Source organism: Neofelis nebulosa, chromosome 3 (assembly GCF_028018385.1).
Source record: "Neofelis nebulosa isolate mNeoNeb1 chromosome 3, mNeoNeb1.pri, whole genome shotgun sequence".
In the NCBI taxonomy this organism is placed as follows: Eukaryota; Metazoa; Chordata; class Mammalia; order Carnivora; family Felidae; genus Neofelis; species Neofelis nebulosa.
Window position 1 is genome coordinate 186,929,673 of NC_080784.1, and position 27,272 is coordinate 186,956,944.

The 27,272-nt window shown below is 37.4% G+C and overlaps 1 protein-coding gene across 7 annotated transcripts in view; it reads right to left on the reverse strand.

Annotated features, from left to right (window-relative positions):
- Positions 1-2,045: 2,045 nt before the first annotated feature.
- Positions 2,046-27,272, reverse strand: part of PI4K2B (phosphatidylinositol 4-kinase type 2 beta) — a 32,460-nt gene continuing 7,233 nt past the window's right edge. For 2 of the 7 annotated variants that reach the window (XR_009259678.1, XR_009259682.1), the window contains exons 2-11: positions 24,711-24,847; positions 22,906-23,106; positions 22,192-22,323; positions 20,018-20,171; positions 18,813-18,871; positions 16,837-16,936; positions 12,924-13,057; positions 12,223-12,282; positions 4,222-4,503; positions 2,046-3,948 (exon numbers count right to left, since the gene is read on the reverse strand). Coding sequence is in view for 2 of the 7 variants with exons in the window: in XM_058722943.1 (XP_058578926.1) it covers positions 4,330-4,503; positions 12,223-12,282; positions 12,924-13,057; positions 16,837-16,936; positions 18,813-18,871; positions 20,018-20,171; positions 22,192-22,323; positions 22,906-23,106; positions 24,711-24,847 (1,151 nt within the window). In the remaining 5 variants the exon portion in view is untranslated. The remainder of the gene's footprint in view (positions 3,949-4,221; positions 4,504-12,222; positions 12,283-12,923; positions 13,058-16,836; positions 16,937-18,812; positions 18,872-20,017; positions 20,172-22,191; positions 22,324-22,905; positions 23,107-24,710; positions 24,848-27,272) is intronic. The other 5 variants (XR_009259681.1, XR_009259679.1, XR_009259680.1 and 2 more) reach the window with 5 other exon arrangements.

The following is a 27,272-nucleotide window of genomic DNA, read 5'->3' on the forward strand; positions in this document are numbered from 1 at the left end:
GTTGAGTATCAATGGGCCTTAAAGTAGGGAGAAAACCTAGATTACCTGGATGGACCCAGTCTAATCACAAGATTCCTTAAAAATGCAAGAGGCAGGAGGAGTCAGTATCACAACACGGTGATTTTAGCACAGTGAAACCTGTATCAGCCTCCTAACCTGCAGAACTGTAGGATAACCGATCTGTGTTGTTTTTGAGTCACTAAAGTTTGTGGTAATTTATTACAGTGGCAATAGAACACTAATGCAGATATTTGAGACTTTCCAACAGTATGATGTTTGCTGTAGGCTTTTTACGGATATGTTGTCTCTTTGTTTTGTATTCCTTCCAGTTTATTTCTGAAGTGTATTTTTAACTCTAGTATTTGCTCTGAGCTGTCGGCTCTCATTTTCTTTCCTCCTGTTGCTTGCCTATCGAATCTGAGCTTTTCCAATGTTGATGTTTGATTGTTCTTCCTTAGCTTCTATCATTTCTTGAATTTCTTTCTTCCGTTACTTTTTAAAGAATATGAGGGGCGCCTGGGTGGCGCAGTCGGTTAAGCGTCCGACTTCAGCCAGGTCACGATCTCGCGGTCTGTGAGTTCGAGCCCCGCGTCAGGCTCTGGGCTGATGGCTCGGAGCCTGGAGCCTGTTTCCGATTCTGTGTCTCCCTCTCTCTCTGCCCCTCCCCCGTTCATGCTATGTCTCTCTCTGTCTCAAAAATAAATAAAATAAAAAACGTTGAAAAAAAAATTTAAAAAAAAAAAAAAAAGAATATGAGATCACGGTTTTTTGCTGCTTTGTAAACATGATTGGGCATCTTCGTTTTCTGTGGGTGTATTATACAGGTTGTTATCCTGTTTTCTTAGAGGATAGTAGGATGTGGTTGTGTGTAAATTGAGATGGATTTCCCTATATTTTTCGATTTCTGTGTAGGAGGTGAGTTGCGCCAGGACACTTTCCTAGTTTTGGGGTCCTAGGGTTCTGTCCGCTGCAGTTACTAGGCAGTGGCTTTGTGTGTGCTGTTAGTGCTCTCTGAATTCGGTCCTGTTTGGTCCCCTCTTCCATCCATCCTTCCCTTGTCCATGCTCTACACCAACCACCCCCCCCCCCCCCCCCCCCCCGCCGGACAGGCTCACTAAGGGGTAAGAGCTACTTCTGATGACTCGAAGCCCACGTGGCCCCAGCACCCTCATACTTTTCTCTGCAGGCTCCTTCTACTAGCTGCCAACCACCGAATGCTGAACGGCCCTCTCTGCTTCCATTGTGGTTTTGGAGCCACCAGTGGGGATGGCCACTTCGCGAATCCCCCTTAGGTTGCTTCTGCTTGTTCCTCCAAAGCTGTTGCTCCCACGCAATCGCACGGCTACTGATGGTGTTAGCTCCAACTGCTCAGATTCTGGGATTCACAGGGTTACTCTACCACCTAATTTAGGGAAGATGATGTCACTGTGTTTTTCTTTTGCTATAGGACAGCTCCTGGGGGTTCGGGGAGATTAAAAAACCATCTGCTGTCGCTACCATTGTGCTTCTTAAAACTGATTTTTTAATTTAAAATGATTTGCATTTTTCTATTTATATTTCAATGCCCAGGATAGGGCAGACTATGCTACAATAACACATAAATTCCAAACTTTACAAGCACTTCTTTCCTGCTCATGTAACAGCCCAGCTCAGTGGATGGGCTCTCCTGGTAGTTTTCCGAGTGGTGACGGACATGCCCTGGCCGCTTCCAATTGGCAAATTCCTTGTTTATATCCAAATGGGAAGAGAAGAGAGTGGTCAATCATGACCACTGCGTGTGAAGACAGGGAGTTTTATTGCCATTTTCAGAAGTCGCATATTATCACTTGTCCCAACATCTCAGCACTCAGCCACACGGCCCGAAACTAACCACAACAGAGGCTTGGAAAGGTAGAGCAACATAAGAATCTTTGCCACAACTCTGCACCGTTGGCCAAGTAACCCTGGGAGAAAAGACAGACTATAAAACATTAAGACCCTGCCTATCTCTTTATGCATCTGTAAAAGAATTTCAGATGTCATGTGATCAAAGAACACTCACCGTCTGTTTTTAATAAGGTTTTAATTCCATCAGTACAAAACTTTAAATAAAAAAAACCTTTGTGATTCTGATTGTTTTTACGTCTGCAAAAAACCTTCCGCTGGTTTTCCACAGCCTCCAATTGCTGGCAAATTTGGGGGAGAATAAGAAAGTATATAATTAAACAAAATTAAATCGTCTCCAATTATAAAGGTTCCAGTTACACATGGCTTTTGGAATTTTAAAGAATTAAACTATACCACTAATACACAAGGGGGATGGTGGTTTAGCATCACTTATAAACATAAATGTGTTCACAAACATTCTAAATATCCAATATACATACTTCAGAAGAACAGTGACCTTAAGACAATGATTTTTATTACCTTTAGTCTACCAAGCTTGACACTATAAATATACTCATTCAAAAAATTAACACAATATTTAAATAAGAGTCAAGTTCATGAAAATTTACAAAATATAACCAATGTATTCTGACTTATGATCACATCTTAAATATTTCAGCTTTACTCTTCTAGCCTGGTCAGGCCATTTAAAAATATTTGCACACTATTTTAACAAATTCAGGATATAAAACAGTAGGAATTTACTAAGTTTTTCCATTATAAAAATTAATATAGCAATTCTCAAAATACTGAAAAAACCGTTTTATGAAAGCAGTACCCACATCATAACAACTTATTTAAGAACACATCTTCAAAAGGCACATTTGAATTACTAGTATTTATCTCAAGATAGTAGTTGAGTTTTGAATTTCCAGTCAATTTCCCATGATCTCAGTGTTACGATCACGGAAGGCCGGGGTTGGAGGTAGGAGAACACAGGTGTCCAGTGAACTTTCGTTAAGGCAGCGGTGTTCTCACTTGCCACACCCATGGAGCCCAAGACAGGGAGGTGAGGGAAGGGGGGGTCTGCACATCTGTCTTCCGTCCTAATCGAACCCTCAGGAAACACCTTTTACACGAAAATACTTAAGTAAAAAAAAAAGAAAATCACAAGACAGAAAGCTAAAAAAAAAAAAAAAAAAAAAAAAAAGGCCCAGAGCACAAACTGCCAGTTTAGTCTGAGTGGTGGTGTTCCTTGTTTGGGGCCCGAAGAAGAGGATGAAGCTTCTGGTTCTTCAGAATCACATCTTCATACTGGGCTCGTCTCAAGTTACATCATCCGGGGAGTTCACGGTGCTACAAAATCCTAGCATGTCAGACATACTGATTTTCAAAATCAAATCTAAATGACTTTATGGTTATCTCTGTCATGTTCCCCTTTAGCAAGGGCTGATATTCTACAGTTGACTGTAATTATATCAGCATCGGTAACCTCAATACCCTACAATACTATAATAACTACAGTTATTTTTAAGGACTTATGCCTTAGGACCCCAAAATGCAATCCAATATGCACTTTGAAGTATAGTTTACTTTTCAGTGAAGTTAATACTAACTGAAGCACTACACAGACTAAGATCAGTAATCTAAAGTACTAATTGACTACATAATTGATTCCATGGCAGAAACAAAAGGGACTTTTAGTGCTATGGTGGAATTTCAAAATATTGGCGATCTACTTTAATTTCATATTATTCCTCTCCAGTCTCAGCTGAGTGCCTCCATTTTCTAAAAAGGGAGAGTATCTTTAGATTCTTCCCCTTACTTTAACAAAATAATTGACCAAAAATATTCTGAAGCACAGAAAATAAAATGGTCACCTGTTACTTAACCAAGATATAATTTTCCATTCCCTAACAATGGTCACTTTAGGGGCAATTACTCAAGTTCTAAAATAGCGGCTTTTTACATTAAGGCAACATTATTCTTACCAGATTTTCTATTAACCACTCTACTGAAGTTCACAAGAGCAGTTTCACCCTTGAAGGCCTTTTATAATGTAAGAAGAGTGAAGACAACGTCCTTCTCAGTGTTTATAAAGAATATAAAAAGTTATTCAAAGTCAACAAATACCTTATGTTTCTACTTGGAATTCTAAAGTAATTACAGTCATTTCAGAATGTGTAAACCATGAAATTACCTTTTAAACTAACAAAACAACATAAAATACAATTTTTCTACAAAAATACAATTTAGGAGATATACCACTTCTTCCCTGAAACAGAAATTTAATATTTGGACAAAAAAACTGTAAACTTTTGATTACATTCAAAAGATAACCTTTTAAAGACTTACATTATTTGAGGTTTTGGCAACTGGAGATCTTAACAGCAGATTCGCCCTGCGGTAATGTTCTAACAACATAATAATGCCAAATGTTTTTTTCTTTTACGCTTACATCTGCTACCAGGAAGAGAAAAATGGCTTCCTGCAGTGGACGGTCTGGGTGAATGAACTGCTGAGGTGGACAATGCGGCCCTGATTTCTACCTTGACTGCGTTCCACAATCACACAAGGCATTTGTACCAACTGGACAGGACTCTTCCCATCTTTCAATGCCTGAGTAAGATTTAAGATCTGTGGAAAAAAGAGAGATTTTCACCAGTTCAAATAAGATAAAAACCTTCATTCAGTTCACTGAATAATGGCTATTTTAACCATTTATTCATAACTACAATCTTTATGTCATCCACTTCTGCCCAACAGAGATGACAAGGAGTAACTGCTATAAATACATACTATACAGACACAAAAATAGACACACACGAGTGTACAAAATTAGCATTAAATAACTTTTGCCAATTAGTAACTTTAAAATATTCTAGAATGCACTGATGTCCAGAAGCAATCAGAAGACTGAATAAAGTGAATGGTTCCACATACTCCATTTGACTTAGAAGCTAGACAGATTCTGGTCTAAAGAGTCTGCTTTTTCCATAATTTGGGTATTGTAGACAATGCTGCTGTAAACATCACGATACGTGTATCCCTTTGAATCAGTATTTTTGCATTTGCTGATTGCACTGCAATGGCCGAATCGTACGGTAGTTCTATTTTTAACTTTCTGCAGCACCTCCATCCTGTTCTCCAGAGTGGCCGCACCAGTTTGCATTCCCACCAACAGTGTTTGGAAGGAGCTCAAGTGTCCATCGACTGATGAATGGATTAGGAAGATGTAGCACATATATACAATGGAATGTCACTTGGCCATAAGAAAGAATGAAATCTAGCCATTTGCAGCGAGGTGGATGGACTAAAGAGTGTTATGCTAAGCAAAATAAGTCAGTCAGAGAAAGACAAATACCGTACGATTGCACTCATATGTGGAATTTAAGAAACAAAACAAACGATCACAGGGGAAAAAGAGAGAGGCAAACCAAGCAACAGGCTCTTAACCACAGAGAACAAACTGATGGTTACCAGAAGGGAGACGGGCAGAGGGATGGTTGAAATAGGAGATGGGGATTAAGGATGCATTTATTGTGATGAGCACTGGGTGTTGCACCTAAGTGTTGAGTCACTAAATTGTACACCTGACACTAACATTACACTATATGCTTACTGGAATTTAGATAAAAATTTAAAAAAAAACATTATCCACTTATTCAACAAAAAAATTTGTTGCATGCCTAGTACGTGCTAGGCTCTGTTCTAAGTGCTGGGGCTATAACAGTAGAAAAAAAAAAACAAAACCCCCATTTTCACAGAACTCACATTTTAGCAGGGGGAGGAGTCAATAAGCATGAATAAGTAAATTACAATATGTATCACAGGGTACAAGTGCCATGGGAAAGCATGACACAGGCACTGGGTTAGAGAATTTGGGAAGGTACCCATTTAAAATAAAGTTTCATTTAAGAGTTCACTCTTAAATAGAAAAAATAAAACTGGAAAGAGTAAAATACATTACATGTTTAAACATACTCTTAGAATTGCTACTTGAGCACATAAATAAGGGTGTGAAACTCAACACATAGCTTACAGCCTATTCTACTCTGTTCAGATAATAATTCAGTTTCTTTTTTCCCCCTGCATATCAAGTAAAAAAAAAAAAACCTTTGTTATGTACTTTAGAAATAAAGATGTCTTCTTCAAGTATTTGAAAATATCTAATAATATACAGATAGTGTGCATTTTAGTGGTTCTTATAAAGATTATTTAATAGTGATAAGCATAAAGGTTTCAACATAAAGCCATACTAATAAATAAAATTCACATTACTTTGAACAGTATAAACTGGATGCTTTAGATCCTGGAAAATCTGAAGTATTTAATACCTCAGGGAAATAAATCTTTACTAGCTATAGTAGCTACTCAATGTATTTATGTTTTAGATTCCCTTTTAAGTTCTTCCCTTAAAATTTCCAGGCTGGATAACAAGACACAAAGAATTTATGAAATTCACATTTATAAACATTGTTCTTATCACAAAAATAAATGTGGGCACCAGCATGGCTAAGGAATGAAACGTTCTGGTTAGTTTCCTCTTCTGGTTTTAAAAATTCTATTCTAAAATTGTTAGTCTAAACACAAATTTAAGTAACACCTAATATTTTCCTGACTCTAAAGACATGGCTGTTGGGGCGCCTGGGTGACTCAGTTGGTTAAGCATCCAACTTCCGCTCACGTCACGATCTCACGGTTTGAGTTCGAGCCCCGCGTCAGGCTTGGTGCTGACAGCTCAGAGCCTGGAGCCTGCTTCAGATTCTGTGTCTCCCTCTCTCTCTGCTCCTCCCCCCTCATGCTCTGTCTCTGTCTCTGTCTCTCTCTCTCTCAAAAATAAATAAACATTAAAAAACAGTTAAAAAATAAAGACATGATTGTTGTAGAGAATCTAGAAAACAGAATGGTATAAACAAAATGAGAGTCATTCTACAAGATTAACAATTTTCAAATATATAATAGCAAATATTATTCAAGCCTAAGAACTATCCTAAATATTAATGTTTCTTTGAAAATTGTTAAGACACTTGATAATCTTGCATTTATTTACTAAAGAAACATCTACTGAGCATGCACTATGTTGGGGAGGAGAGAAGACTGAATAGGAGGAAAAAACTCATGAGAGCCCTCTAAATTACACACTTTCTAGAAACAAAAAGCCATATGAACAAATAACTGGAATAAAAAGTGATAAACACTTTAACAACAGTGGACCTAAGCCCTGACTTAAAATCTGAACCCCTCCACTACATATCACCCATTTTTTCATTTCTCAAGGGATAAACAAATCTATTATTGTATGTTTAAAAATTTTTTAATGTTTATTTACTTTTGAGAGAGAGAGAGAGAGAGCACGCGCGTGCGCACCAGTGGAGGAGGGGCAGAGAGAGGAGGAGGGGCAGAATCTGTAGCAGGCTCCAGGCTCTGAGCTGTCAGCACAGAGTCCGACGCGGGGCTCGAACCCACGGACCATGAGATCATGACCTGAGCCGAAGTCAGATGCTTAACTGACTGAGCCACCCAGGTGCCCCAATTATTGTATGTTTAAATTAGAGAAGACTATTTTTAGAAAGAGGTTAAGCATTGTAGGCAAAGAAGAAACACTTCAGAAGTCTCCATCTATGCCGCGTTTGAGAACTCGGTAGTGATGTGATGGTTAGGCCGAGGGCGGATGGTATAAACTCTCAGACTTCTGCATATAGACTTTGCTCTCCTTTAGCCTGTTTCACTGGTCCTCAAATGTTAGTGGGTATAAGAATTACTGTACTATCTAAAACCACCGATAATCGCTTTATGGTTGATTTTAAGCTATTTTCTAATAGTAATATCCCCAGTATATTGTTTTCACATCAAATTTTTGAGTAAAATGGACATCAGTATGTGTATTTCCAGGGAGTGCTGCAGAAAACGGAACTCTGAGTGGCAGGAAGAGTCTAGAAAGACAGAACTGGAGCTTGAAGGAAAACTGTCCTCCAGATGAAGAGGAAAAGGCACCTGAGGAGTGGCAACAACACACACAAGGGCACCACTGGGAGACGAGAAATGGGAGGGAGTAAGAGTTAAGAGTGACCAGGCTTAGAGGAAGCCATGAGTGACGAGTGCCAGGGCAGGTGTACAGGACAGAGGCAGACTACCAAAGGTCTTGTTGACTGGCACCGGAGCCTGTACACAGTGACAAATCATGGAAGCTGTAAGTCACAGGAGACATGGTCAGATTTGCTTTCAGAGACATGGTTCTGGTTGAATGTGAAAGACAGGAAAAGAGGCCAGGATACCATTTAGAAGATCATTAAATGCAGAGAAGTGATGATAAGGGTCTCAGGCAGAGGCAATGCCTAAATGCAGACTGAGACCCCCTTATTTCATAGATTCAACATCTTAACCCTCTTGAGCCAAGGTTCCTCCACGTAAAATGCAGATAACTATGTAGAGCTGCTGTAAGAATAAATGACACCAAACATCAAAGTATCTAGTAAAGGGTAAAGTACTCAGGAGGTACTAAAGTGTTACTTTCATTGTCTTTAACATCAATTGTTACTGAATCTGCAAATGAGCTTCCGGTTTATAAGTCACTGAATAGAAGTTCACGGTGTATTCGTAAGACAGCTTTATTTATTATTTCTGCCACTTTCTCAGACCACGTGTAAAATTATTTCACGTAAGTAAGTATTTTCTGAGGTCCAGTGTTCCCAACAGGCATAGGCAGAACACAAAATGAACGGCCTTAGACTCTTAACTATAGAACAAACCAAGGGTTGCTGGAGGGGAAGTGGGTGAGGGGATGGGCTAGATAGGTGATGGGCATCAAGGAGGGCATTTGTGATGAGCACCGGGTATCATACGTAAGTGATGAATCGCTAAATTCTACTCTTGAAACTAATATTACACTGTATGTTAACTAGTTAGAATTTAGACAAAAACTTGAAACATAAAAAATAAAATAAAATGAACAATCTTATTGAACCTGATCATGACCTACTGCTATTTAACGTAACATTCGAAATCTTTAACTTTAATAAACATTACTAGTTCCAGACTGTTTTTAAAAAAATGACTTCACACTAGCTCTTAGTTCCAGTCCAAATCTTTCTAAGAAGAATTAGAACACGTCACTGATAATGTGTGTAAGACTAAAAACTTACTGTAAAGTAGGGCAAAAGACTTGGCTGTACCAAAGCACAAGTCTGGAGTTAACTGGCAAAACTGGAGGGCAGAGGGATTTAAGGAAAATTATAAACAGTAGAAATAACACAAGTATTTTGACTTAGTTAAGGAACTGGCTGAAAAATGATTTTGTTGCTTGGAATATAGGTTACTGTTATTTGTTTTTGTTTGTTAAACTTCTGTTTCAAAGCACTGATTTACTTTAGAACATAAAATAAAACCTGATTTTTCAGATCAGCTTTTTTAAAAAAAACAGTTAAAACCAGAAAGCTACATAATCATGCATGGTCAGGGTACCTTATTCTTTCTGGCTATCAGAAAGACAAAAACCAACCAAAACCAAACTAAACAAAAATGGGGAACCTGGGTGGCTCAGCTGGTTAAGCATCTGATTTCAGGTCAGGTCATGATCTCACGGTTTATGAGTTTGAGCCCCACATAGGGCTCTCTGCTGTCAGCAAAGAGCCCGCTTCAGATCCTCTATCCGTCCCCACCTCTGCCTCTCCCCTGCTCACTCTCGCTCTCTCTAAAATAAATAAACTTAAAAACAATTAAAAAAAAATCAAATTAAAACATATAACCAAGGCATCATTTTATTTTTTTTCTCCAGAACTTGATCTTGTCATTTTTAAATTTTATTACATGCATTTGTAGAATACCTTAACTCCTTTGTGAATGAGATAGGATATGAACAAATAAACCTAAAAGAGCAGACAGCCTCTGGTATATCTTTGTGACAGATCTCAGAACTGGAATGTCCCCTATCTTTTCAGACAAGCATTTTAAAATTTGTATTTAAGGGGTGCCTGGGTGGCTCAGTCGGTTGAGCGGCCGACTTCGGCTCAGGTCACGATCTCGCGGTCCGTGAGTTCGAGCCCCGCGTCGGGCTCTGTACTGACAGCTCAGAGCCTGGAGCCTGTTTCAGATTCTGTGTCTCCCTCTCTCTGACCCTCCCCCGTTCATGCTCTGTCTCTCTCTGTCTCAAAAATAAATAAACGTTAAAAAAAAAAATTAAAAATAAATAAATAAATAAAATAAAATTTGTATTTAAATTCCTCATGTACTAACTTTAATTTACAACAAAAGCTTATACAATTATTTAGAGATTTTCCCTGAAAAACAAAATTCCTGAGAGGGGTGCCTGAGTGGCTCGGTTGGTTAAGCGTCTGACTCTTGATTTTGGCTCAGGTCATGATCTCACGATCAAGCCCCACATCCAGCTCATCAAGGAGCATGGCGCCTGCTTGGAATTCTCTCTCTACCCTCCCCCCCCCCACCCCCATCTCTCTGCTCCTTCCCGCTCCTGCTTGCTCTCTCTCAAAATAAATAAATTAAAAAAAAATTCCCAAGATAAATCTTTACGGATAAGAGAATTCCAGAAGATGGAGAATATTTATACATCACTTTGTTTTAAGCAAAATGGTCATCTTAGGGCATAATTATCTATGCCAGAAAATGTACCTCAACTATAGTTTGGGATGGTGACACTCTTCGACATAATTATAATCATGGGCCACCTAAGCCCTTCATGCCTGCCTGAGTCACCTAACTCGGCTCCCTGCAAGGCCCCCTGGCTCTGGCCTCCTCACCTGCTGAGCAAATCTACACCTGACTGTCCAGCCTCACCTTCCCTAGTGGTTGTTAATCTTTGCTGGGTTAGAGACACTTCTGGTTGAAGTATAAATTCCACCCCAAAATGCACATACAAACAGAATTTAGCCTAATTCAGGTATTCACAAAAGAAGGTCTCCTCTCTGGAAATTAGTTTTTTTTGTATTTTTTTTCCCCCAGAAATTAGTTTTATCACAACCCTTTCGAATGGTAATCTCTCACTGCTCCGATCCCTTCCACGTGGAATCTATATTCTGGCACTTAAGGCTTCCAAGATCTGGCTCTAGCCTTCTTCTCCAGCCACTTCACTTACTGTTTAAAACTTATGACTCCAGCAAAGCACTGCATAAATGGAGATAACAGAGAGCACAGAGAGGTGTACGAGCGAATAATCCATCCTTTTCCCTGACCCCTGGCCTCCTCATCACAGCAAATGTTCCATGGCAGGAGGAACTGGGTCTTGCTCACAGTTCTATTTCAATCACTTTCTGGTACTAGTTCTGTCAATAAATATTTGGTGAATGAATGATTATTTAACTTAATCATATCTATTTGTTAAAGTTATATAATGTAATCATCAGTACAAAAACTAGACTGGTCTTTTTTGCCACAGGTATGCAGCAAATAGTTACCTGAAATTAAACGTGTATTTTAGGAAGAAAAAGTGAATTAGTAAGTCACTAAAAGACAATGTTTACAGTAACTTATCTGTTCATTACACTTAACACTATAAAATTATTCACAAAATTTAGTTTCATTTCAAGTTTTCCTTCCGGAATCTAAGTACTATCAATAGAGTGGAAGAACTAGACATCATCCGTAGACCAGCCAGCCTGCACACCCACACCAGCAGACCTAACGCCTTGTACCTCTAATTAAAGAAAGACGGAGTGACAAGACTGAGTTACTATTAGTACTTTTTTGCCTCACTCAGTGTTCAACTTTGGTGATATGGCGATTTACTGACTGCGCCAGCAAAGGCCAAACACATTCTGTGAGAGAAATAATCAAAAGGCAACAAACTCGGCACTGAAACATCCAAGCAAGTGGACTTGAGGAGGAAAAATACAATAACACTCAGGAAAACAGTTATCAAAATGAAGACAAAGAATTCACAGGAGAGTGAAACTGGTTAACTAAACAATATACAACAAGGTCAAAAATGCCTAATTTAGGGGCGCCTGGGTGGCTCGGTCGGTTAAGCGGCCGACTTCGGCTCAGGTCACGATCTCTCGGTCCGTGAGTTCGAGCCCCACGTCGGGCTCTGTGCTGACAGCTCAGAGCCTGGAGCCTGTTTCGGATTCTGTGTCTTCCTCTCTCTGACCCTCCCCCATTCATGCTCAGTCTCTCTCTGTCTCAAAAATAAATAAACGTTAAAAAAAAAAAAAAAATTTAAAAAAAATGCCTAATTTAGAGCAAGACAGGATTGAAATCAACTTCATTTTTAATCATACGAGCTATTTTGGTTCAGCATAAAAGAATTGCATCTTTGGGTCACAATGGAGAGAAGGGTTAACTACTACTGTTTCAAAGAGAAACTGTCCTCTTAATGAACAAGGTCATAAAAAGGTAACTTACCTGACCCCTCATAACAGACATCTGGCTTTCAAAAGTAGCTTTGTTAAATCTTCTGTCAGTCTTTATGGGAAAGGAGGAAAAAAACCTACATTATTATAATTCCAAAAATCAAGAAATTTGAAACAAATATTTGAAAACAAAGGAACTCTTCAACTTAGCACATAAGGCCATTCCAGAGCTTTCCTAATAGATAAAATAACATGTAAAGAGTATTTTTACTTGAAGTATTTTTGTATGTCTCTAGAATGACAAGAATAGTTTATTTATAATCCACCTGGTCCCAAAAGGATTTAAAATGACCTTCCAGCCAATGGGTGTAGGTGTTTTTGAGAGAATTAAACTACAGCAGCTCACCAAATATGTATTACAATTTATGGAGTACTTTTGTAAAAATTCAACTTTTGAAGAAAACAACTTGTCAGATTTTAATAGAGTCTTACTTCAAAGAACACTCATAACCAGTGTAACTTCACAAATTTATGCTCCTGTAAAGCTGTTAATTCCTTTTTAAGTCAGGCTCTACACCAGAAGCAGTAAACTGCAAATTAGCTCTATTAAGAAAATCTCGTTTGAGATTTATTTCGTTTTCCGCAAGAATTAAAACGAAAAATTTATTTACCTTAAAAAGTTCATGAAGATCTTCACATAAATCTGAGATTTATTTCATTTTCCGCAAGAATTAAAACGAAAAATTTATTTACCTTAAAAAGTTCATGAAGATCTTCACATAAATCTTGCACAAAGTTCATGTCAGAAATATATGGTAGAATCAAGTTTCTTATTTCTTCAGAAAAAGGAACTTTTGCTTGAGGAAGCCAAGCCCAGTGAAATGGATCTGAAAGAAAAAGGAGAGAGAGAGAGAGGAAGAAGTTATCAGAGAATAATCATCCTGATTCCAAGTTTGGATGGTGAATTCAGATGGTAAAGCACAGTAAAGTATTATTTAGAACTAGTCAGGTTCCTGAGTTTTAAATAGTAAAAGGTAAGAATTTTGATAATCGGTCTCTCTCAGACAGCCCTATATCAAAAAATACATCTGGGGGCGCCTGGGTGGCGCAGTCAGTTAAGCGTCCGACTTCAGCCAGGTCACAATCTCGCGGTCCGTGAGTTCGAGCCCCGCGTCAGGCTCTGGGCTGATGGCTCGGAGCCTGGAGCCTGTTTCCGATTCTGTGTCTCCCTCTCTCTCTGCCCCTCCCCCGTTCATGCTCTGTCTCTCTCTGTCCCAAAAATAAATAAAAAACGTTGAAAAAAAATTTAATAAAAAAAAAATACATCTGAATCCCTGGTTTCTAAACTTGGAAATTAAGGGACACCTATAATTTGTTCACATACACCAGATCAAATACCATGGCTAAGATTTCCCTGCCCTCCTCCCAGTTACAAATTATCAGGAATTGACCACTCACGAGTGTGTGTGTGTGTGTGCGCGAGCGCACACATGTGTATGTGCACGCATGCACATGCGTGGAAATATATGATGTTTCAAAGTCTTACCTAAAAAAATTTAAGTGTTATTTACTTATTTATTTTGAGAGAGAGAGAGAGAGAGATTGCAAGCAGCGGAGGGGCAGAGAGAGAGAAGAATCCCAACCAGGATCCATGCTGTCAGCGCAGAGCCTGATGCAGGGCTTGAACTCATGAACTGTAAGATCACGATCTGAGCCGAAATCAAGAGTTGGAGGCTTAACCGACTGAGCCACCTGTGAATGTTCCAAACTTTTAAATCATTAGTAGGTGAATAGGCAAATGTCTCTAAGGGATCAAAGATCCATGACTTCAGGCTAATTCTAGTTCTCTCCTAAGAAGACTGTTAAATCTACACAGTACTAGGATGAGAAAGATTCGTAAAGTCGTAGAATCTTCTGGAGAGGGTGCATATTCCAATTCCTGCAAGAAAGTATATGTAAGGCTTCTGACAAGATGATCACCCACGGAGCTACTGTGGGCACATCCAATGAGAACCTCCTACAGCTAGAGTCATTCCTTCTGACTTCTCTTTTATTATCTCCCTGTCCACTGTGGGAAGTACACAGTCCATTCCAAAGAAAGCCCTTCCTCTGGCCCACATCTCCCTGCAGCTATATCTAATTTCCTTTTTACTTTTCCCTGACCAATCACATAAAAGCTCTTATTCCATGCCTGCCTTTACTTCTGATCCCTATCCCTCAACTTCTATTATCACCATTCAAACGCTCTCCCCTAAGGCCACCAGCCATCTCGTAAGAGTCTCTCCAAAGGCACACTTGCAGTCCTCATGCTACTTAATGTCTCTGTAGAAAGTAGCAGTCTTCTATCATCTCCCTTTGTGAAATTCTCTCCTGTGTGGCTTTGGAGATACTACTCTCCCCGAGTGTACTTTCTATCCTTTAAGCCACTTCTTTTGTTTGCTGGCTTTTCCTCTTGCCTTCAATGCCACCATTGCCCCCTTTCTCTCCTTCATTTATTTGCTAAACATTCATGAGACATTCACTGAGTATTTGTGTACCTCACATTGTCCTAGTGGTGGTATTTGTTCTCCTTGAATTCCCAGAGGTAATAAACACCACCGTGGCTTCCGCTACCACGGTGACAGTTTAAAAACTGTATCTTCAGGGGGCGCCTGGGTGGCGCAGTCGGTTGAGCGTCCGACTTCAGCCAGGTCACTATCTCGCGGTCCGTGAGTTCGAGCCCCGCGTCAGGCTCTGGGCTGATGGCTCGGAGCCTGGAGCCTGTTTCCGATTCTGTGTCTCCCTCTCTCTCTGCCCCTCCCCCGTTCATGCTCTGTCTCTCTCTGTCCCAAAAAAAAAAAAAAAAAAAAAAAAAAAATTAAAAAAAATAAAATAAAATAAAAATAAAAACTGTATCTTCAATATCAACTCCTCTTTCAAGTTCCAGATCTCTAATCCTCAACTGCATATTTGGTAGAATTTCCCAGATGTATTGTAGGAGCCCTTAACTTAACACTTCTAAAATACAATTTGCATATAAATTCCAAACTATTAGAGGGAAAAAACAATGAAACAAAGACATCTCAAGCCAATTCAACAAAAGATAGGAAAGGAAAAATAAATTGGAATTCATGGTCAATAGAAAAAAGTAAGATGGCAGGAAAAGTTCAAACACATTATTTATTGAGACTTGAACTAGAGTTAAATGTACCTTTGAAAAGAATCTCAGATTGGGTAAAAAAATATCCAGTTAAGTGTTGGGCATAAGTCTTATGCTTACAACAAAATGATGGAAGTAAAAAATAAAAGTATAGAATAACACCAGGTAAATGTTAATAAAAAGAAATGAGGTGTAGCAATGTTACAACAGATAAAATAAGAAAAGTAAAAAAAAAAAAACATTGGGAGGGATAAAGTGAGATGTATTTCACACTAATAAAAGAACAAGCCACCAACAATATAAAATGCTGGGCCTTTATGTATGTCAAATACACAGTAAAAAATGTACAGAAATGCAAGAAGAAATTGCCAAAATCACAATCTTGGTCAACTTCAACTCTCAAAAATTAACAGATCAAGTGGTCAAAAAAATAATATGATTTGACTAACAACTACAAGCTTTAATTAATAGACAGATGCAGAACTTTGTGTCCAGACACGTTCTTTTCAAGTACCTTTTAACTGGCCATCAACCAGATTACAAAGGAATTACTAACCAATTTCAATCAGCAGAATTTATGCAGCCAGTCATAGGTCACAAAGCAATACAACGTGAAAATAAAAACGGGCAGGTTTTTTTTTAATCAACTGACACAGAAATTTTATTTACTTATTCATTAATTTTTATTAAAAAAAGGTTTTTTTAGGGGCATCTGGGTGCCTCATTTAAGTGTCCAACTTCGGTTCAGGTCATGATCTCATGGTTTGTGAGTTTGTAACTCAGGAAGTTCTTTTTTTTTTTAATTTTTTTTTAATGTTTATTTTTTATTTTCGAGACAGAGAGCACATGAGCAGATAAGGGGCAGAAAGAGAGGCGGGGACAGAGGATCCGAAGTGGGCTCTGTGCTGAAAGCAGTGAGCCCAATGTGGGGTTTGAATTCACGAACCGTGAGATCATGACCTGAGCTGAAGTCAGATGCTCAACTGACTGAGCCACCCAGGTGCCCCAATTATAATTCTATAAAAAAACTTTGTACCCATTAATCCAGATCTCAAGATGTCACGAACAATTTTAAACAAAATAAAACTAGCTCAAGAAGATGTAGCAAACCAGACCCTCAACCACAGAGGAGACTGGTAAGGCAGTTAAAGTACTACTCACTGAAAAGGGGAGAGGTAGGCCTAAACTGTTTTGTAAGTGAATACTACCCAAAACATTAAAGTTAAGTTCTATCCATATATTAAAATAGATGATTCTCATGTTACATACATTTAAAAACTTATTCTACAAGACTAACACAAGCCAAAAAACCAAAACCAGACACAGTCCCTCAAAAATAAGCAAACAAACATGGCAAGGCCCATGTAGAATGTATCTTTGCATCCCCAACATCTAGAACAGAGCCTTAGTGAATGATTATTCTTCACCCAGTTTTTCTTTTCCTTTTTTTGATATCCATAAGTTTTGTTCCCTTCCCATTCTGGAAAAGGGTGATTATAGAATGTATAGATGGCTCTAAACACTTACATGCTCTCCACTCATCAGGATGCTTAAAAGGAAATGCCAGACCATTATCAATTGCAGCTATTTTAATAAGTGATTCTTTATCATCAATCCATTTCGTTTCCTAAAGAAGAAAAAAATGGCTGCTGATAAAAAAAGTATATGAATATTTCTAAAAGATCAAGTATTAAATAAATTTTTTAAAATTATTGAAGTTTAAATACCTTTTATTTGAAGAGACTAAAAAATAAAAAATAAGTTGCCTTTTATTAAAGGTCTTACTATAAATAAAAAATAAGTTGTCAGAAAGTACAAATTTCCACACTTGAAGGGAAGAAACCATCGTATAAATCAGTAAGAACTTCATAATCACTATTTTTTATTTGCTATTATAAATTCAGATAGTACTGGTTTCATTTCTTTCCTTTTGGGGAAGAGGACTTGGAATTATTAACACTTAAAAATATGTTGTTTCAGATAATTTACTGCTAGATATACTGCTTAAAAGTATGACATTTGCAAAATATTGGTATTTTTAAGAGAACTTAACAAAGCTACCTCATTAAAAATTTAGTCTTTCCTGGGGTACCCCAGAAATATTTAGTCCAAACACAAAATGTTTCTAAATAAAACTCTTCAAAGAACAATTATAAAAAGGTCCAGTAGAAGGAATCTCAAGATACCGTTAATTACAGAAAGTAGGCCATTCCTAACTTCTACATTCTTGACAGCAAGAGGGATTTCATGTTAAAGAGTATTTATTATGGGGGTGCCTGGGTGGCTTAGTCGGTTAAGTGTCCGACTTTGGCTCAGGTCATGATCTCGCGGTTCATGGGTTCGAGCCCCGTGTCGGGCTCTGTGCTGACAGCTCAGAGCCTGGAGCCTGCTTCGGATTCTGTGTCTCCCTCTCTCTCTGCCCCTCTCCTGCTCACGGTCTGTCTCTCTTTGTCTCTCAATAATAAACAAAACTTTAAAAAAATTAAAAAAAAGAGTATTTATTATGTAAAGGTAAGACGGTTGCCATTAGCAAGTGGCCTAGATAAAAACAAAAGGTAAAAAAGACAATTTTAAAATGAGAAGTATTAGCATGAAGGTCCGTGTCATATATGTCTGGTTTGTTTCTTTTAGTTTATATCAAATATCTTACCTCACTGAAAATGCACAAAATACTTAAGAGCAAAGAATAAAATTTTCAGTAAAATCTAATTGCTCAAGATACACCAATAAAATATATTTAGCAACGATTACGAAAATATATATTTATGTGTGTATTTTAAACCTATTTCTGCTGTAACTGCCATTTATTTTTATTTCTTTTCTTCTATTTACAATTTTATTGAGGTATAATTTACACACAATAAACTTCACATATTAGTGTACAATTTGATAAGCATCCGCGGATGTGAAACCTTCACCGAAAGTTTTCTGGTGTCCTTTGCGGTGGCTCCCTCTCTCGCTCCCTCCCTCTACCCCACCCGCAGGCAACCAGGGTCTGCTTTCTGTCACCAGGGATTAGTTTGCACTTTGTAGGTTTTCACATAAATGGAATCAGACAGTGTGTTCCCTTTGTGAGTAGCTCCTTTCACTCAGCAGGATTTTGAGACTCATCCACATTATGGAGTCATAAGACTCAGAAAGAAGTGAATTACTAAAATATAAACACGTCGACCAAAAATACCAGAACCTTTTTTACATAAAAGCAAAATAAATCTGGTGGTCGTGGTTCTACAACGAATTTCCCAAGTTCTAAAAAAAAGTACCAAGCTGGTATCATCCTTCTACTCTAATACAACATAAAAAATAAAGCTGCACAGAGATTTAGAAATTTAAAAAATGCAGTGTAAACAGGGAAGAAAAGAAAAAAGATGAGAAAAACAGCAAAAGGAGATAAAACCAAGGATCTAAGTGAAGGAAATGAAGAAATGAAGAAAAACATAAATTTAAGGAATCTTTTATAGAAATTGTGTGTGTCTCTGTGTATAATTTTGAAATTTCCTTACCTTAACTTCCTTTCCCTGTTGCTTTTCGTATTTGATTAACCAATTGTCATTTCCCCTGTCTTTCAAAACAAAACAAATGTTACTTCATTTTTTATGGATATCATAGCTTAATATCAAAGGAAATATTCTAGTCACCTTTTGATTTTCAAGACCTTAACTGGTTATCTGTGGCACATGTGTACATATTAAAGGCTCCAACCTAACACATACAAGCCAAAAAATACTTACAAATGTTAACTAACACTTTTTGAGGGTTTACGCTGTGTCAGACATTGTTGTAAGTACTTAACAGGCACTAATTCATTTAATCCTTATAACCATTCTGTGAGGTATGTATTATCAAGAACTATTAAATCAAGGTTATTAAGATCAAGGATAACTTCTCTTCCCCTCAGGAAGAAAAAGCAGGTACCTCTATTACCAAGCAAATTTCTGGGTAGGTTCTCACCTAATGTCTGTATAGAAGTACTCTATGACTCTACATCAAATTTAACGTTAATCTAAGACCACATTAATTAAGAAGGCAACTCTGGAAAAGTATGTAATGCTTTTTCAGAAACTAGTATAAATGAGCAAATATTTTGAACCAGTGGTTCTCAAATTTCAGCATGCTTCAGAATTACCGAGAAGACATGTTAAAACAGACTGGTGGCCCTCTATGCAGAGTTTCTGTTTTAGCAGGACTGGGGTGCACTCTTCTGAAAAGATGCATGTGTAACAAGTCCCCACATGAAACTGACCCAGCCAGTCCAGGGAACCACATTTGGGAACCACTGTTTCAGATGATCTACACCACTGCTCCATTCTAGCACAGAAAAAAATCAAGTTTAATGTATTTATAGACTATGCTAACAGTTACCTAAAGTCAAAATAAGCATCTAAAATAATTTACACAATCAAGTTTTAATTATTCATATTATACAGATAATATTTCTGGCTTTGTCCTGCTGCTAAGAAATTCCCCAGGAGGGACAAGAACTGACCTCTACCACCCAGGCAGGAGACTGCTATGAGTTAGAATCTCCAGTACAAGATTAACTCTGCCCAAGGGAGTCAATACTAAATCTGTTTTCCAAGGCAGGTAGAGAAAAAGTGGCCTCCAGACTTCTGTATCAAAATTTTATGTCTTTGATTTGGATAACAAGAGTCGAATACAATCTGCAAACTAACAAGATTTGAGTAAACAAGTAAGAGAACTTCAATACCTGTATTTCTGATGATGTAATCCAAAATAACTAATCTTTCAAACTGTGACTGAAATTGTTTTCTAATATTCTCGGGCAAAGGGTCAGCTTCAAATTTCCTAAGCCAATATTCAGCCTCCTTGTAACCTTCAACAAATAACTGAAAGGAACCAATCTATAATTTTAAGAACTAGAGTTAGAAAAGAAAGTACAAGAACAAAGAAATTACTTCTTTAATTTCTCACCAGTATCATCATAAAATGTTATATAAACATTATAAGAAAAATAGAAGGGTTAACACTAATTTAGATAAGCCATATTTATCAAACTATTTTTATACACTAACTTTAAACAGCCACATAAAGAATACATAGCAAAGTAAAAATGCTCAACCCTAGGCTTTTAAGGAGCATGGAAGCTATTTTAGGATAACTAAAAAAGAAAATGCACATGTGCCCTCAAGGTGAAAATCTCAACTCAGATTGATGTTTTCTAAAAATATTCATTAAAATGAACTTAATTATAGTGGCCAAATATTACACCTGTCCTGGTCATTTAATAACCATGCATACTTTTATCTTATTGAAGAAATACTTTGGGATTTTTTTTACAACATAAAATATGGAATATATCCTTATTTTTTTAAATGAATTCTTCAACTTTGCAGATTAAAGATCCGGTCACAAATTTTAAAGAATTAATCAATCAATCATAACATGGTTTTAAGTGGTTTTTAAGAAAATCCTTTCCTTGAAGATATGTCTGTTTTAAAAGGCATTTCTGTCATTAACATTACTAAATGTATTTATGGCACAGGACACATGGGTTATCTGGTTGGTCTCATAAATACAAATAACCACAAAGAAAATCTATTTCTTATCCTAACACTATGTTCTTATTGTTGGCCTGAAATTTTAACTATATATCTAAAAGGTTTTCTTTAAAGCACTTAATAAGTAGTCATAAATATGGAAATAATATCTTTCTTTAGTCACACTTAATTTTATCATATCCAAGGAATAACAGGCCTTGTAAAAATTTTCAAACTTCCTCCTTACTTGGAGTATAATTTTAAAAACAATTTAAGTTAACCATGAATTTCTACTCAAATTCTTTTATCTAGATATATGCTAGGCATAGCAACCACAAAACAAAATCACAGGTCACATTACATATATATATACATATATATGTATATATACACACACACAAATTATATATTATACATATATAATTTATATGTATATATATATTTAATATATAATATATATTATATTATTTATATTATTTATATATATTTATATATAATTATAATACATAATATACAAATTATATATATTATACAAATATATATATACAAATTACATATATATACAAATTACATATATATACATATACACTTACATATACATATACACACATACATATATACATGCATATATTACATATACATATTACACACACATACATATTACACACATATATGTATACATATATGTATACACATATACATACATATATAATGTAAAAATGTGAAATATAAAAAAATAAAAAATATAAATTGTATATACATACACACACACACACACACACACATATATAAAAGCCTGAAGTTTTTCTAGAATGCCTTCCCATTAACCCTTCCCACTCCTGCTTAGCCAGCTGCTAACCAATCCTTAGGTTTATCTAAAAGTGATAAGAAAAAACAAAATTCATTATGTAGTCCGTAAACAAGAATTGCTACCACTTACTTTATACTATGTGCCAGGCACTATACCAAGCACTTGACATGAATTTCTTCATTTTATCTCACAACCTCAAGAGGTAGTTTTTCCCATCCCAGTTTATAGAAACTGGGGCTTAAGGAGCAAGCAACTTGCCCAAGGGCTCAGGGCTGTGAGAGAAACTTAAGTCTGTGCTTTTAGCCATTACTTTATAAAGCCTGAGATGCAAACTCCTGGAAACAGTATCCCCAGTCCTCCAAGCTGGGTTAGACATCTCTCCTCTATCCTCTCTGAGAATTTAACCATCCTAACAGCTTTCTCATATCACACTGAGATTGCTTGTTCACTGAAAGCTCTTTGAGAATGAAAAAACTATTTTCTTTATTATCATATCCACAGCCTGCAGCACACAATACTCAGGTAATAGATGCTGAATTGTCCCCCCAAATAAAGTTTCTCACAGTAACTTACCTTAGGGGGAAGTCCTATCCGATGGAATTTTCTACCTACTTTTGGCACTTTCTCTAAAGCATACTTTTTGCCTCTAGATTTTGCACGGTCAATTGCACTGTAGTTAAATGTCTCACTGACAAGCCAAACCACCTAGAAACACACAGTTTAGAAAAATGGTTATGAGAATTTGCATTATAGTGTTTCTACTCATATACACCATGAAACACACTCTAAAGCTATAAATCAGCGAAGTTCAACCCAATCCTAAATGGTGCAGAGAATCTAAACTAGAAAGGCCTAGGGATTTTGCAAAGTCAGTTAAATGGCACATATTTTTGAGAGAGGCAGCTTAAAACTGGCCAGTGGAAGAAAGAAGTAATCATTCTGAGATGTAGAATTAGGAATGGATATTCTGAGGAAGTCTTCAAGTAAAAATTCATAAAGGCTAAATAGAAAGAATTTCTAGAACACCGATATTCTTCTGCCTTCTAAATGTTAGTCCTTTCTCTTCTTGTCTTGTTGTCAGCATCATCTAGGCATCAGCAGCCAGGGAGACTTGCTTGGACACTTTGAGCATCTCCCCTAGAATCAATTTATCGGTTACTCATGTCTCCGGATTACCAAAACAAGGGCTCAACTTCAGGTTCTGTCATCAGAAATATTACTAAAGTGTTTGCAGAGAAGTAGACTATAAATTAGAAGCACATAATGAAAACCAATTTTCTCCTTTACCTTTGTTTTAGGTACAATATTCAGATGCAGCTTTTCATCCACAAGGGAGGCACCAGCTTCAGAAAGGTATCCCTGATTAGGAAGCAGGCAGCCTCTACCGAAGCAGCAAGGGCAGCAGACCTTATGAACATATTTGGTCCATTTTGGATTCAGTTGGCCATAAGGCTCTTCTGATTTGGGTTTAAATACACCAATAATTTTCTATATAAAATAGGAGACATTTTCTGAGACTTTTAATATAGAGAGAGGATAACCCATAAAATGCATTTTGGTAATCTTTTTCTATTTCTTCCCACCAGATTTGGACATAACCCTTAAATATTAAGAGGTTTAGTTCTCATTGTGTTTTTATATCCATTCTCACTTAACAATGTAAAATCAGTAATCCTTTGGGCTAGTAGTTTTCAAACTGTGCTCTCAGCAACACTAGGAAAGGTGAGAGGGGAAATGAGAGTAGGGCTCTAAGACCCCCTACCATTTAACTAGATTAACTTTGACTTCACTTGTTTTATTACTGGACTTCCAACTTAAGAAAGGGTTCTGCTGATTTCATAATGTTTGAAAACTACTGCTCTAGGTCAGATAGTATCTATTAAATATCCATATTATGTGTTTATTTATCAGCTACTTTCTCACTAGATGTACATTCTAAAGGGCAAGGACTTTGTTAGGGCTGTATCCCAAGTACTCAGAACAGTGCCTGGTACACGGTAGGCATTCAAGCATTTGTTAAATGAACTAATAAAGCCAATGACAAAAAGTCATCTCTAAAATATAAAGGTAATGATAGGATATAGTGAATATCTATGTTGTCAGATTCTCCTACCCTAATCTTTTTCCAGTTATTTTTTTTGTGAATCAATTTTAAATAAATTTTCTCCTCTTAAAAAAAAAAATTTGCCCATGGATGTCTAAAGTCTATAATCTTTATTACTGGTCTGATAAAATATATTCATATTAAATTTAGAGGGTGAATTATCCTTAGACAAGAAATAAAAATCTTACTATAATTTTAAGTATATAATTGCTTTATAATGCAATAAAATCTGAGTTACTAGTAAAAAGTTAAAAAGAAAAAATTACTAAATCAAACTTGGAGGAAAGACTGAGAGACTGACATTACTATATATATATATATATATATATATTTAAATCCCAAAAAAGACTGTTTTAAAATGTAACTTGGATCTTTGCAAAGAGTATTAGGATGAAATCATAACCTTTTTTACTCCTGAAGAAAGAACTGCTGGTTATGTATCATTCAGGAGCTTTTAAAGATAATAATACAGATTTCTGAAAATCTAGACTAATTGGAACAAAGTCCCATATCAACTTCTCTTTTCTGCCCTAGAATTCTACTTTGGTTCATTTCACGATGTCACATTCCAATGCCTTCAAGCTTCAGGCTGCCCAGGTTCCTCTGGCATAATGCTGGCAAAAATATTCCTAGGGCAAGCCTTTGAAAGTTTAAATTTCTACTTTGCTTGGCTAATATAGATACTGTAAAGTAAGGACTTACGAATATAAACTCAACAAATCTATAGCTGAATGTGAACATTCTGTAATTGCTTGAAACCAAGTACTAAAATAGTAGGAAAGCAAACTGTGACTTAAAATGAATAGCACTATTTCTAAATAGCAGAATGCTCTAGTTAAACACAAAACAACCCCCCACCTTTATTTTTGAAAAGAGGGTGCAATCAGATTTATTAGGAAAACAGCTTCAGAACCTCATAATGACTCCACATTTAAATTCGTGTTTTCCAAAATTTCTGTTATATACAGTAGATCTGTGAAATTCTCACCCTCTTAGGATCCTTCACAAAGTAACTTCCACTTGAACCTTGAGAGATTCTTTCTGGAAAAACTCCAAATTCTATTGCTTGCTCTGCTTTCAATATAACATCAGCAAATTCAGGATCATCCAGGAATGTATTCAATGCTGAAGAACCAACAATTATTGCATTAAAAAATCAATGTTGATATAGAACGTGACGAAGAAAGGCCAGCTATGAGAATGCTTGTGATAGGGACCTGTGATACTGGGTTAGGTGATTAGCATTAGGACATTAAAGTGCAGAACAAAAGCCATCACATGGCTTCCAGGATGCTCCTTCTCTAGGTTTAAGAAAAAATGTAGTCAAGTATCATATGGGCTGCTTGGATCCTCGCTTTTTTCCCCCAACCCCACTTCTCTTTAAAGTTCAAGTACTGATGCATGAAAAACAAAATCCCTATTTGTTGAAATAATCATACTAATACCTCCGATTGCTCTGAATTCCTCCTCTCTTCCAGTGATTCTGTTCTCCATTCCACCTCCTCTTCCAGCTGTGGTCACACCTCAGATCTGTCATCACCAATACCTGCAACTTCCCCACACCTTTCCATTTCAAGCACCTTTTATCTTCCTCGTTCGTTCCCTCTAGTACCCTGAGTTCAAAAATTATTCCATCCCACTAGGACCCACAAGGCACTGACCTCCCATGTTGCTACTGATCTCTGCGTCCTCACATCCCTCGCTGGCCAGCTTAATTAAATTACGGGCAGGCATCATATAATCACTCTTCTTTTCCTCCCTCCCCTTATCATGGTCACCTGGAAAAATCCCATTTCTGGTTAAACCCAACTGTCTGCAGAGTACACCTAGGCCTGGATAGCTGAACTTGACAATACAAACATACACAAACACAAGGCCTGAGAGCTCACTTTAATGTAAATTCATCCCCACAAACCTCAGGTGGGTCCTTCATGCCACCTGGGAAGCACACTACGTTCCTGTTTCGGACTGAATCTTTGTGTCCTCCCAAGATATGTTCAAGCCCTAACTCCCCATGGAATTGTACTGGGAGATGGAGTCTGTGGGAGGTAATCAGGTTTAGGTGAGGTCATGAGGGTAGGGCCCCCACAACAGGATCAGTGCCAAAAGCATGCTCTCGCCCTGTGCCACGTGAGGACACAATGAGAAGGTGGTCATCTGCCAGCCAGCAGGAAAGCCTTGATCTTGGACTCATCTTGGACTTTCCAGCCCTGATCGTGAAACTTCATCTTAGACTTTCCAGCCTCCAAGACTGGGAGAAATAATGTCTGTTGTTTAAACCACTCAGTCTATGGTATGTTGTTCTAGTAACCTGAACTAGGACAACTCCTGGTACCGTTTCTCCCACTGTTCTGGGCAACTCTCTCATAACCTCCCCCCTCTTCACATTTCCAACACCCCCTCTTTCTCAGACGATCCTTAACAGATGCAATCAGAAATCAGTATCATCAGCACTCCACACCACATCTGCCCACAACATCCTGTCTTCCACCTGTTACTACAGACAAACTAAGCTTGAAGATCAACTCATCCACTTTGTGTCCTAGACCCTATTTCTTCCTGATGATTCCAGGACATTTCTTCAGCAATCCTTCCCTGCATCAATATTTCCCTCTTTATTGGATCACTTCTATCACCATACTAGGCATGCTGTAATTTTTCTCAGCCTAAATCTACTTACTCCCACGTTACTCCTAGATATTCCCTCATTTCTTTGATCCCCTGTATAGCAGAAGGTCTCTATAGTTATTTACATTTAATATCTCCAACATTTCTTCCTCGATTCTCTCTTGAACCCATTTCAATTAGGTTTCTGTCCCAACCACTCCATTGATAAAACTTTTGTTGAGGTACACAGTGACATCCATATTGCTAAATCTAACCTCAGAACTTATCTTCCTTGACCAGTGCCACCATTTGACCCTGTTAATCACTCCTTCCTCCTTCACATGGCTTCCAGGATGCCCCTTCTCCAGGTTTTTCCATTTCATTGGCTCCTCTTTTTCAGTCTCTTTGTTGGCTCACTTTTACCTCGTGACAGTTTATCTTTAGGATGCCCCAGATTCAGTTCATGGTCCTCTCCTCTTCGTTATCAACACTGATGACTCCCAAATTTATTTGTCAAGCCTGGACTTCTACCTTCAACTCCAGACTACGATATTCAACATCTCTACTTGGATGTCTAATGGACAGCTCAAATTTTACCACCCAAAACTCAATTCTTCTCTTTATAACTCCACCTGACTGCTTCCCTCTCAGGTTTCCCCATTTCAGTTAGTGGCAACTCCAAATCTTCCAGTTGCTCATGGAAATCCTTGGAATCACCCATGATCTTATACTCTCACCTCCAACATCTAATCCATCAGTAGTTTGCATGGCTCTACCTCACACGAACATCCAGAATCCAATCACCTCTCACCATCTCCATTCCTTCCATGTAATTCAAGGGACTATCAATTCTCACCTAGATTATTGTAAGACTCTCTTAACTGCTTTCCCTCTTTCACCCACGCCTTCTCTATACTTGACAGAGAAGCTACAGTAATCATTT